This window comes from Lepidochelys kempii, chromosome 10 (genome assembly GCF_965140265.1).
Source record: "Lepidochelys kempii isolate rLepKem1 chromosome 10, rLepKem1.hap2, whole genome shotgun sequence".
Taxonomy (NCBI): domain Eukaryota; kingdom Metazoa; phylum Chordata; order Testudines; family Cheloniidae; genus Lepidochelys; species Lepidochelys kempii.
The window spans coordinates 16,902,302-16,915,146 of record NC_133265.1 but is presented as its reverse complement, the minus strand read 5'-3'; the positions used below and the strand labels follow the sequence as shown (position 1 = coordinate 16,915,146).

Sequence of the window (12,845 nt, the reverse complement as noted above, 5' to 3'; positions counted from 1 at the left end):
AGGCTGATGGTTTGCACCTGGCCCTGTTCTGTGCTGCAATCAGTGAGGAGGGGGCAGCTTAGGGACAAAGCTCCTCTTTCAAGGGGATTTTATGCCCCTTTGCACAATTTTCTGTTTCCCTTCACTTTTAAGATTACTTTCGGTATCCATTTTTCCTTTCACCCTGCTCTTCCACCGCCTTTCTCCCTCCGCTAGAAGATGGAGCAAAATAGCTGAGGAGCTAGAAACAGACAAATGCTTTGTGTGGCAGCCTTAAGCTCCCCTAGCCCTTTGCCCCTTACCAAGGAGAACACTTGGCATTGCTGGGCTCTTCTGCCCACTAAAACAGCTTTGTGCTCAGCCATGGGCTTTGTAGGTCACCCCATGCTTGGGAACTATCCTCAGTAGCCCCCGCCCGGGAAATCTTCATTGCCAGGATAGTTCTGTTGAGGAGGGACAGTTTGCCCAATATCTAGTTTGCCATAACTGTTACCAATGTGAATGAATCCTCCCAACCCTCGGGGAAGTAGAGGAATGGTTGTCGTCAGTATTAATCTGTATGTAAGGGGACTGTTGCCCCCTTATTAACATTCAGTGGGGGTGTTTTAGTTGCTAACTCTCAGTACTAAAAAGAGGGAAGGGTCGATGGGTATGGTGAGCAGCTGGGGAGAGCGAGGGGGACCCTGGGCAGCGGGCAGTGGGCCCAGCATAGGGAGACGCCTGAGCCAAGAGGCTCTGCAGGCCAGGTTTGGATCATAACCCCGACAGGGCAGGGGCGACACTGGGAAGAAGGGTCCTACCACTTAGAGCCTGAGAGCGTGCAGCCACCACAAGAGCAAGCGTCCAACCCACAGCATCCCCGCTAGCAGGGCTAGGTCTGGTCATTATCTGTTTAATAGTCCTCTTTGCAAGTGTAATGCATACACTGCAATTGAAATTTGGCTATATGAGGCTAGCATTAGTCTCCTTTCCAACATGCTATTTCAAGTCATACGCTAAGTGAGATAGCAGAGCTTTGAAAACTGTGTTTGTTCCCTGGCATCTCTTCGCACCCCTAGCCAGGGGCAGCAGCTCTGCATAATTTTGGGTGGCCCCCAGAAAGGGTCCAAGTCCCACCCCCACGCATCTGCCTAAGGCTCTGGGAGGGAGTTTAGGTGCAGGAGGGGTGCAGACTATGAGAGAGACTTTGGGTGCTGCGTGCAGGCTTTGGCCTGGGACAGAGGGTTAGGGTGCAGGGCTGGGCCAAGGATGAGGGGTTTGGGATGCAGAAAGCAGGCTGCCCTGGGGCTGCGGGCCAGAGAGGAGAATTCCCCCCAGCCCTCTACCCCCCTGGCAGCAGCAAGTACTGGGGAGGGAGGAGGGCCTCTCCCCAGCACAATACTCATCCAAGCTCTCCACAGCTGCTGCTCAGGAGGTCCAGCCAGGATAAGCCCCCCGCAGTGAGGCACAGCAGCCACCTCAGATTGCCCCCAGTGCCGCTCCCTTGTAGCTGGCAGTGGCCAGCGAGGGAGCGGACCATGGAGCTGCAGGGGGCAGCTGCCCATAGCAGGCAGGGATGCTCCAGGTGAGGCACACAGGGGTGGCAGGTGGGCCCTGGGGAAAGACCTGCCCTCAACATTGGTGAAGCTGGGCCCTCCCAGGCCCTGAATTTTCTGGAGCCTGGGCACCATGGGCCCAAACAACTCACTGCCCCTGCCCCTTGCACAGTGTAGGCAATATAGAGAACTATATACAGGACTAGGCCTCCTACTGTAGTTCTTAGAGCAAGGAAGGTGATTTACCTAGAGAGGTACTGTGGGGAGTGGAAGGGGGAGAAATCCGTACTGGAAGCCCCCTCAGATTCTGCCAGCAGCCCTCTAACAGTGCTTTCTCACTGCTATTACTTGAGCTTCCCTTGATATACAAACATGAGAAATGGAGTAGGGTTAGGTGACAGGAATACTCAGTCATTCCAAGAAAAGATCCTCGAACAGCAAGAGGAACAGGCACTGCTCTCATCCTAATATAGCTATAGTTATCCTAAAGGATTATGTGGGGGAAGGAAAGTAGGAAGCAGGGAGATATTTAGTTATTCATGCAGAGAAAAAAAAAAAATCACAGTTCAGACAATTTATCCCATTAAATTCTAACTTGAGAGAAAGCACAGAATTTGGAGGGGTGGGGGAAATGTGTAGTCAGTGTTCAGTTCCATGGCACTAGAGATCCTAGCAATTTCACACATCTAGGAAAGCAGCAGCTGTGGAGAATACAGTCACTTGAGGTGCTAGTATAGTGATATCTGACACTAGGGTTAAGCTACTGTCCAGCCCCAGAGGAGAGGGCCCTCAAGTTAATTACGCAATTGTGAGGAAGTTTGCTTTTTTGTTGTTTTTTAAACCAGCTAAGTCTTTTGTCAGCCAGGCAAGTTACTCAGTCTTGAAGGGGGTGTAAATAGCCTGATGAAGAGTTCATTTTAAATCTAAGGATAGTAGTTAGTAAAAAGATGGCTCTATTCTCTGTCTACCCTGCCTTTCTGGAAGTAGCCTCACTGATTTTATGCTATGGCCAGAGTAGGTCATGGAGTAAGTAGGGACATTTAAATTTTCCAGTTAAAGGTAGCAACTGTGCCACAGTTGCTCTGTTATGCAGTAAGTAAGCACCCTGATTTTCAAAGGGTTAAAAAAAAAACCCTCAAGTTGATCCCATTTCAAAACAAGAACCCCAACACTATGTGATTAGATCCACTGGGTGTGTAGTCTGGAACTGTGGCAGGCATGCTGTGTAGCCCTGACTCTTCTTCCCCCTGCCCTAGAGGCAATTAAAAAACCCTACACCCACCCTCAAACTAGCCAATTAAACCAAAAAAACCAAGCCCAAATCCAGCATTCCCACCCCCCACATTTGGCATATAACTGCCTATTCCTGATCAGGTGTCACTTTCTGCATGTAGCGTAGGTACCTCAGCCCACATGGAGTTGTCAGAGACTATGGCAGAGAAGAGATGTTGCCAAAATAAACCTGGCAAAGGTCTTGGTTTGGACAAGTCTACTTTTCTAGGTCCAGTTACTGGTCACCAACTGCTGCGTGGCTCTATGTTTTGTGTAGGGCAAGTATTGCCAATTTGGAAATCAGGACTACAGTTTGTTCTTGCCTGCTGCATCTCTGGGAGCTGGTGTTCACAGAAAACCACAGCTATGGAGGACAGCTTTATGAAAGCCCTATTGCTGGCCTAAGTTTAAGCCTAGTGTAGTGGCTAGTATCTGCCAGAGTCACCACCACTATGCCAGGACACTTGAGCTACACAGAGCGTGGCTGGAGCCCCTAGCCCTGCAACTGCGTGGGTAAGCTAGAAGACTAGCAGAAGGTTGACAGACAGCACAACGTTTTCTAGAATACAGTTGTCTCTTCAAAAATGCCCCATAGTGTCAAGTGTACTGAGTCCAACTGCTTTTGTAATAGGCACTATGAGTGGTTAGTTTCATTAGTGCTAGACATGGCGCCGTTGGTATAAGAACACAAGATCTCCTAAAATGTAGGGCTAGTACGCAGACTCTTGTGGATCTACCTTGCTACTACTGCTGATGTACTGACGGGCATTAACTTCCACTGGTTGAGTCGTGGATAGGATCAGAGGAAACATGGAGCTCTTTAGCGCAAAGACTGAGGCCCAGGGTTGTAGGTTAGGTTGAGATTAGGCTCACTCTCTCCTTGGTGTATCTACAGAATAAGGGTTCTAAAATACTGCCAACAATACAAGTGCCTTCACCCTACTACATTAACTGAACAGTAAGGAGCAGCTGTGTAGTAGAATAGGTACTTACGACAATTAAACAATGGAATAGGACAGTTGTGAGGCTAGTACAGTTACTATTGAGTTAACATTTTGTACCATGGGACTGGCTGGTTGGTTTGTCCGGGCTTTAGAGAGGAGCCAAGTCTCACTGGCTTCTATTGGAAACTAGAAGGGGCTACTTCTGAAATAAAGGAGAGAGTCCACCATGAACTAGTGCATCCAGCAGTTTATTTTGTCACAGGTCATTTAGCGTATCACTTTCCCATTACAGCTTTTGTCCTCTTCAGATTTTTAAAGAGAGCCACTGACACCAGTGCAGCGACCATCAGGCCAAGGACCACAGTAGCTGCTGCTACTACAGTGGTCCATGCTCCTTCTCTCAGGGGAGTTTCTTCTGTAGGGAGGAAAAAAGGGTGAACCACAAGTCAGTGGCCAGATTATGCCATAACTTGGATTGGCAACAACATGCCTCAGTTAGGTCAAGGAGAGGGTATTTGTTCCATACCTTGGGTTGAAGGCCATTCATCTGCTACAAAGCTAACAGGACCAGGTAAGCTTGCTACACTGGAGTTCTCTGCTTGCATCACAACAACATCTGCAAGAGATTAGTCAACACATAATTCTGACTAACTGGAGTCTGGAAATCCACAAACATAGCAAGCTAACTGGAATATCAACAGGAATGCTTCAAGGTCTAGAAAACATGGCCTACAAGAAGGTGGAAAGTGGGTTTAGTCCAGAAAAGACAACTGAGCGGTACCTTACTTTGACATGCTTGAAGACTTCCCACTGATTACAGTGCTGGATCAATCAGGGGCTTCAATCACAGCAAGGGCTGTTTAGGTTAGGAAAGGTTTCTCTAATGTCTAACTGCAAGGGTAGGTAGGCACTGGAGCAAAGTTACCTAGATGGTTTGCAGAATTGGTCACTGGTGGTTGTTAACAAAAAGTAGAGCGGGCTAGATAGTACTTAGTCCTGGTTGAGTGCAGGAGACTGACTAGAAGACCTAGCAAGTTCCCTTTCACACCTACATTATTCTGCTGTGGTAGGACGGCATGTTTACGTGACATTCTAGTTGCCAGCAGTGATTAAATCCTACCTCGTTTGTTTCTGGCTGAGGGAGGACATCGTGTTGAACACAGAGGGGAGTCTGGATGAAGTCTGTCACAGAGAAGAGCACTGCAGTGGAAGTACACCTAGAGCAAAGATAAGGGAGAGACATTTGGAGCACAGGAAGCCCGAGCCTTTAGCTAGAGCTAGAGGGACTGCACTTACTAGGCTAGTGAGAGCCTTGTCACCCGCTACAAAGGCAAAGGTCTTCACTTCAAATCTCTGGCGATAGTTGGGATAGCTGACTGCTAGGCCCACTGGATGAAATGCAGTTCTGTAGTTATCTAGTTCATAGTCACACCTACAGGAGATCACATAGAAAGGCAGCTTCTCAGAGAGGTCAGAGTTAAAATCAGGCAAGAAGAGAGTCTTGGAAGGTTTGCGTCATTAACATTCAAGTTTAATATTTAGTCCATTACCCAAGAGACCCTCAATACTGTTTCCTAGAGATCTGCCAGAGCTTGGAAGCCTGCATTTGGACAGCAATTCATTGGGGTTGAGTCACTCAGTTGTGAGCCATTAGAGTGACAGTTGGCATTTACACATTTTAGTCCTTGAGCATGTGCACTCTCAAATGTCTAACTTGACCTAAGGCTAGAGTGACCTCCACTTTGTGGTCAGATCATAGCCAGACCGCAACCCTTTGCGCCTACATCTGTGTGAGGAACATGCGCTCACAGCTCCAACAAGCCTTTGCATAGCACTTCAGGGAAACCAGACCAGCCTCACCTATGTTCCTACAGGAGTTGGAATATACCTACCCATCCACAACAATGTTCCACCGGGGCAGAGAGCTTGGATCTTGCGAGGTTGTTGCCCAACAGTCATCCAGTACCAGTCGGATGTTGGGGTCATTGCGGTTCAGAACTTGCACTTCCAAGAAGATTGGTTGCCGCAGATATTTCACAATAGGGTACTGGTCGTCACTGTAGGGCTGCATGTAGGAGTCATCTGAAAAAACCAAGGACGGCAGAGTTGACAGCCCAGTTCGCAATAGGTAGGAATCTCAATCTAGAGAGATGAAGCAGCCAGCTAAGTAAGAAGTCTGGTACTGTAGATGCATAGAAGGACACAGCTTGTGAGTGCTTTAGTTGAACTCCTTGCACAGGGAGAGAAAAAGCCTCCTAAACCCAACATCCCTACTGGATTCCCCCATAGCAAGAGGCTCTATTAAAACCTAGCCTGCCAGGTCTACGTCACAGACCACCAGTGATGGAATCATGCCACCCCCAGATATCAAAAGGTCTCTGGGTCTACTGCTCTGGACAGTAGGGACTGAAGAGCTCCTTTGACTATGGAGGGAATCACTCATTTCTGCCCTGCACACAATTTGCAGCTAGATGCAAGCTTTACCTGGATAGATCAGCAGGATCAAGGAGAGAGGACCCTGGTTTATTGAAGAAACTGGAGGAGGGAGACTGCTTATCCTTACGCTCAGGGACGCGTCACCACTTTTGTAGGTGCACACTACGGTCAGCCTGAAAGACAGAATGTGCAGCATCAGCTTAGCTGGCAATTTGCAATCAGTCACTTTGCTTAGTGTTGCGATGGGCTGTCACCAGCAGAGTTGTGGACTGACCTGAATTCACTGTCCCTAGAAATCCTGCGTGGCGGTCGATCTGCCCACAAGGCACGCACTTCGTTCTCATAAGTTGTCCTCTCGCCTTCAAACTACAGGGGATACAGGAGTCTTAGTGACTGCCCTGCCACATGAGCGCCTTTCGCAGTCACTGTCCTGACACTTACCCTCTGCCTTGTCCCACACCTGTTCAGTGGGACGTGAAACCGAACCATGTCATTTGAGGGAGACTTGAAGACTGGTTTGCATGTAGGATCTCTTAGCCTGATGGTATCCAAGTCTAGGGCTGGTTTTGTCCGCTCACTCTGTACTTCAAAGTCCATGTAGCCATCCTGAGTGCACACAGCAGCTGAAACATTCAAGGAATTGGGATGGGTTGCTGTAGGGGACTCCAGTACATGGGGCTATGGCAGCTCCTGCCTCAGTTCAGTGAGGGACTCGAGTATTCTGAGCTGTGTGTACAGGGGCCCTAACTACCCTAGGAGGAGCTGTCCTGAGCCTACTGGATTGTAGTTTCTCCAGTTTGTATTGCATGACCTGGAGGGCAAGGATCCTGCAACAGCTCATACCAGGAGGCTCAAGGACCCAGAGCTGCTGGCAAGCAGTGCTCTATGGCTTAGATGAGGGGGAACCAAAACCTGAGACTAGGCTGGAAACATTCCATTAGGAGTTGTTTAGGGCAGGCCAGGCAGGAGAAGTGGTATGGCTCCAGGTCAAGATTAGTGGCACTGTAGGTTGGGGGACAGCTGGTGAATTCTTTTCTGCAGAAGAGAGCTAGCAGCTGCTGGGGAGCCAGGAACTATGGGAAAAAGCTTATGAGATGTTCAGTTGTATGTGGGGCTGCCTACCTGCCACCTTGCGGGCAGGGGCGTGCAAGAGCGGAGGGAGAAGGAGGAGGAAAGCAGTTCATTTTACAGTGAACACAAATGCACTTTGATGATCAGACACCAAAGACTCCCTTCCACTTCCAAGGAGTGGATGTCCAGAATTTCTAAGTATGTAATCAGATACATAGGCCTGAGACGCCCCACCACCTAGGAAGGGGCATCCATTTTAGATTGAATTAGTGTGACTTGGCATCTTTATAGTGGAGCCCATTAGTTGCTGAGAACCACCCTACATTGTAAGTTTTGCTTGCCAGCTATTAAGAGTTTACATCAAATATATCAACACTTTAGCCATATGTTCACCCAATGAATCTTGGGCTGTGCGCTGCAGTTTGAGGTCCACTCATGTTCTCCTGTACGGAGGTGGATGACAGCCAGCTTCAGTATTTCATGCTGAGCATGATGAAGTCTCATTCGTAGGCCAGTACTTCTGGGATAGCTGAACCAGCACAGAATGAGTTGACAGAAGTACATGTGGTCTTACCTATTGGTGCATGTTGATCACAGGGACACTCTGGGTAAGTGACCATTGACACCATTTCTCCATGGAAGTTGAAAGTTAGCCTGAGAGATGCTATGTATGACTGAAGTCCTAAGCAGCTCTCCTTGTACAGCTGGAAGAGAGGGAGGCAGGCCACAACATTTGTTGTTATTTAAGACAGCTGGAAGTCTGTAATGGTAATTTTAGTTATTTATGTTTGCTGGTAAGAGGACAATGCCAAAGGTAGCCTTTTCCCAAGATCAGACACTCATTTAGACTGGACCAATCTAGCCAGAAATATTTTGCTTTGATTAGCTATTTCTTACTCCAGGAGATTGAGTAGGCTGGTTTAGAAGTAGAAATTTGTAAATTTTACATCCATAACTGATTTAGAGTGTCATCTTTAGGAAAGATATTTAGACCTTGTCCAAAGCTCAATCAATCCTTTAAGTATATATATTTGGCTCTGCAGAGCCAGAGTAAGTAGTCCAGCAGCCTGGGTTCTCACAACTTTAACTCATTTGTAAGTGTTAGAATACAGCAGGCTAGGTTTTATTCTCAGTCATCCCCGACCCAGAGATCTCACATAAGCAGCACAATCTACAGGAAACGGAATACCATCTCTATCTAGGTATATTGACCAAACTCCTCACTATCCATGGGGGTATTCTAATTTCTTGAGAAGAGCAATAGCCTTACAGATCATTCCAGGGATAACTGCCAGCCGGGAGTATTGTGGGAGTAGTAGACAAGTTGCCTGTCCAGGCTGTGAATGGCAGAGCTAGTGTCATGTTACCAAGACAAGAGAAGGTCCAGAACAAGTAGCTCAAGTCCAGTGCAGTAGCAAGGGGTAGTTTGTTGTCAGGAAACATTGCTTTAATGTTAAGCAAGGAAGTATTTAAAAAAACCGCACATTTGGAAAGGGCTATAGAGAGGGGGCTTGTATTGCAGTAATGGAGATCAGATTAGTGCCTGAAAAAAGTTAGTGGTTTATATGACCATTACTCTGAAGATTTGGACATTGCTGGTTGTGAGGGTTGAGGGAAAAGAAATCAGATGGCAGCCAAACAACGGCTGCCGAAGGTACAGATACCTACAGTCTAGTCCAGTCCTATGGCTTGGAACAGACTCTGCTGGTAGGACAGCAAATCTGATTTTGTAGATCAGCCCTTTCTATTGCATCTTTGGTTTGCATTTCACTTACAATTATGACCATTCCTAATTGGAGTCAGATACTAGTTTGTAGGGAGCTTACTCTGGACTTCAGGATTCTTTTGTTGATGTGCAGCTTCACGCCCCTTCTTGTGTCCAGAGCAATTCCATTTGCTTGGAGTTGGGTCATGGGAATGTTTCTGTTGTCTATACTCACAGCAGAGAGGATCCCTGGGAAAGCTGGGATGGCAACAGTCATGTGTGTGGAGTTACAGGTTGCTGGGCCTGCAAGAATAGCTTTGTTAGTGTCCAGAGACATTTTAAGGTCCAAGTCCCTCTCGGGTCAGAGGAGGGACCAGCTTCCTCTGTGAAGAGGGGAAGTTTTACCTGGTGCACAGATCATTCTTGATTCTACAGTTAGCCGCTGGTCAGGAGGCCCATATGAAAGCTTGAGTGCCACAGTATATAGCATCTGGTTGTCTTGCTGCAGAGGATAGATACGGTTGAGAACAGCAGGTTATTCAGAGTGCAGTTCCCAGTGCCAGGTATAAAAGAAGCCTATTAGGATTCAGTAAGCCAGGCTGTAGTTCTGAAGAGACTTCAGAAGTTATGAGAAGTCTTGCAGGGCACGTTAGCCATTTAAATTGTTGGTAAGGCAGAAAGCCACTGGAATTACACCCTAGCCATTTCACATAACTCCTACACACAGGAGTTTTGGGAAGGGTGTACAAGCTCCATTCTAGGCCCTCATGCACCACCTGGATTCATAGCCAGAAGTCAAGCTGAAGCTCTCTCACACTCCCATTTCCAGATGCCCTCATGGACTGCATGTAGAGTCAGACTAATCAGACTGCCCCAATAGCTCAGACTAGTGAGCCTCAGAAGTCTGAGGCTTCTCACGGTTCTATTTATAGACACCATCGTTTGCCGATGGCAAGTTTTGCCTTTCAGCCTCGAGACAGTCTTGTGCACCTACCTTGTAAGAGGCGACTCCAGTTGCACCAAAAGAAACCTGGAAGATTAGGTTGTTGCTGTCAGCTAGGAATGTATACCCTTGCTGCATGGCTTGCCTAAGGCTTAGCCTGTGTGTTCGTGTTCCATCATCTATGGACAGTATCCAGGCCATCTGAGATTCTGTAGTCTGCAATTTGAGACTTCTGGTCAGTCAAGCATAAGGTTTTTCCATTACCAAGCAAGGGGGTTATTGTTCTTATCTTTAAGAAGTGTTAAGACTGCTGTGAGTGGCAGCTTGGCTAACCAACACAAGAGAGATACTGAAGGGTCCAGTTTGCTACTTTAGCAAGCATCACCAAACTGGCAGTTTCTACATGCAGCAGTTCTACTTTAGAGGCATGTTACTTTGCACACCCAGCCCCCATTTTGACCGACGTTTCATACCATATGTTCATCAGCAAAACTGGGAAGGAGTCTTGGAAATACAACCTGAAAGAGAACAGGACAGCAGCTGACTTCAAGGCACACTGTTCAAAGAGAAGAGGATACCAAGCAAGCTTTCCTTGGTGAATGGAACAAGGAGCCTCTAACCCATTAGAGGAATGGAAGCTTTCGGGGAGTCTTCTGAGGAAGCGTGCTGCAGTGGCTAGAGGCCTGGCTTGTTTCTAGAGGAACAAGGTGGGGAAGCAGCAAATGCTGTTCTCCCCCTGTAGTTTAGGGCACCTGTGCCCAGGTTGACAGCTACTGACCATTAGCCAATAGAGGGGTCTACATAATTCAGTAAGCTGTGCCAAGCCTAGCCAGGGAAGCCCTTAGAAGTACACAAAGGAGGAGGTAAAGGTAACTAGCTAGAGTTTTTACAAATAAGAAGGCTAGTCTTTAATCTGAGTCTTCCCAGAGATCAGGAAGGGGACAATCCACTATCCTCCTGCTAGTCAGTCTTATTTCCTTACTCCCACCACCCAAAGAGAGTCGACAGACACATCTTCAAGATTTGACTGAGAGGCCATTGAGGTGTCAGACTCCTCTCTACAGCTGAGAGCAGTTCCCTTTCCAAGGGATTGTCAAACTGCCCCACTTACTGCCATGAAGTCTTTAGTACAGTTTGTAGCTCCTGTAAAAATAGTAGGGACGACTTCATCTGCTTGAAGAGAATCACAGCCAATACTGTAGATTACATTCTTGTCCCTTGCAATGGTTTTGTTGAGCACCAGCAGCTCTAGTCTCAGCTGGTGTTGGCCATGCTATAGCAAGAGAACACATTGGTCAGAATAAGACAGTGGCACAGTTTTACATTACTAGATGTTGCCTCAGATCAGCAATTAGAGCCAACCCTCAGAGGCCACATGTTCATGTTGAGAATTTGCTGTCTATAGAAGAGGCAGGGTTACTCAAAGGAAGGAATTTGATTTCTTGGGAGCCATTTGATTAGTCATTATTACATGGAAGCACCACCTCAGTGGGTGCTCTCAGGAGAAGGAGTCTCCCAGGAAAGAGATGGTACGTTACATGACCCAACACTGCAGTTGGGTCACTTAGGAGGAGTCACTTTGGAGCCTCTGTCAAGTGAGCATGTTCCCAAAGCAGAGGGACGGTTTTACCTCTAGTCTGGTGCAGTTCACATACAGAGCAGTTACAGTCAGCCTCTCATGATCCACCATGTAGTCACAGTCTACAATCTCTTCACCACTTCCATCTAGAAAGAGTAAGCTGGTCAGCTATGCTGCTAGAAGTTGCCTTGAGAACCTAGCTAAACATGCAGCAATACATACCAACTACATGGACCTGCCAGAAGTTGCTTCCAAGCTCTCTGGGAAACCCAATCAACATTTTGTCAGTGTGACAAGACACCGTCCCTACAAGAGGAAGTGAGCAGTCTGATATCAACTCCTTGCAACACAGGATAGAAGACAGCATACAGGCTGTTAGTATGCTAAAACCCACTCACTCCAGCAAATGGAGAAGAGAGTCACCCCAGGGTCAGTAAAACTATCCTACCAGCCTCAAGACAAGTCCACGCCTGCCCCCCACCTCCCACCATGATCAGGGGGAATGCCCTGGTTACCTGGGAAGTCTAGAGCCATGGAACTAGTAACACCAGCTGTCAAGGGCACTATAAGGCAACCAAGTAAAAGAAGCAGCCTGCAAACAAGAGAGAAGATGCTCAGAAGCCAGCACAGCAAACAGAACCCTCCCTATACACAACCCACCCACTTACCACATGCTGTAAAAGGACCAGCCTAGCTGTAATACAGGCAACCTCATGGCTCAGAGTCAAGCCACCCACATGAAGACACCAGAACAGCTCACCTCCTACTCAGCTACAGGGGTTATATAGGAGGGGCTGCAGCCCCAGCAGCTCTTGGAAAACACCTGGGATGCTTCCTCAACACCTGCTAGCAGCTGACTCTGAGGCTGATGGTTTGCACCTGGCCCTGTTCTGTGCTGCAATCAGTGAGGAGGGGGCAGCTTAGGGACAAAGCTCCTCTTTCAAGGGGATTTTATGCCCCTTTGCACAATTTTCTGTTTCCCTTCACTTTTAAGATTACTTTCGGTATCCATTTTTCCTTTCACCCTGCTCTTCCACCGCCTTTCTCCCTCCGCTAGAAGATGGAGCAAAATAGCTGAGGAGCTAGAAACAGACAAATGCTTTGTGTGGCAGCCTTAAGCTCCCCTAGCCCTTTGCCCCTTACCAAGGAGAACACTTGGCATTGCTGGGCTCTTCTGCCCACTAAAACAGCTTTGTGCTCAGCCATGGGCTTTGTAGGTCACCCCATGCTTGGGAACTATCCTCAGTAGCCCCCGCCCGGGAAATCTTCATTGCCAGGATAGTTCTGTTGGGGAGGGACAGTTTGCCCAATATCTAGTTTGCCATAACTGTTACCAATGTGAATGAATCCTCCCAACCCTCGGGGAAGTAGAGGAATGGTT

At 47.8% G+C, this 12,845-nt stretch overlaps 1 protein-coding gene across 1 annotated transcript; it reads right to left on the bottom strand.

The window, feature by feature from the left end:
• Nucleotides 1-4,005: 4,005 nt before the first annotated feature.
• LOC140917870 (zona pellucida sperm-binding protein 2-like) lies at nt 4,006-11,766 on the bottom strand. Its single transcript, XM_073361399.1, has 16 exons — nt 11,687-11,766; nt 11,516-11,610; nt 10,997-11,158; nt 10,359-10,403; nt 9,937-10,101; nt 9,348-9,444; nt 9,064-9,245; nt 7,812-7,941; nt 6,608-6,789; nt 6,441-6,532; nt 6,215-6,339; nt 5,623-5,812; nt 5,027-5,162; nt 4,851-4,947; nt 4,257-4,346; nt 4,006-4,145 (listed from the first exon to the last, which is right to left on the bottom strand). Exons 1-16 carry the CDS (start codon nt 11,742-11,744, stop codon nt 4,006-4,008), a joined length of 1,986 nt encoding a protein of 661 aa, XP_073217500.1. The 5' UTR covers nt 11,745-11,766.
• Nucleotides 11,767-12,845: the final 1,079 nt, after the last annotated feature.

Excerpts from the sequence above, each read along its gene's own strand:
- LOC140917870 (XM_073361399.1), bottom strand. The coding sequence starts at position 11,744 with ATGTTGATTGGGTTTCCCAGAGAGCTTGGAAGCAACTTCTGGCAGGTC. Across the intron at positions 6,533-6,607 it reads GGTGTGGGACAAGGCAGAGG|TTTGAAGGCGAGAGGACAAC; the intron begins GTAAGTGTCAGG and ends TATCCCCTGTAG. Across the intron at positions 4,347-4,850 it reads CTCAGCCAGAAACAAACGAG|ATGTTGTTGTGATGCAAGCA; the intron begins GTAGGATTTAAT and ends AATCTCTTGCAG.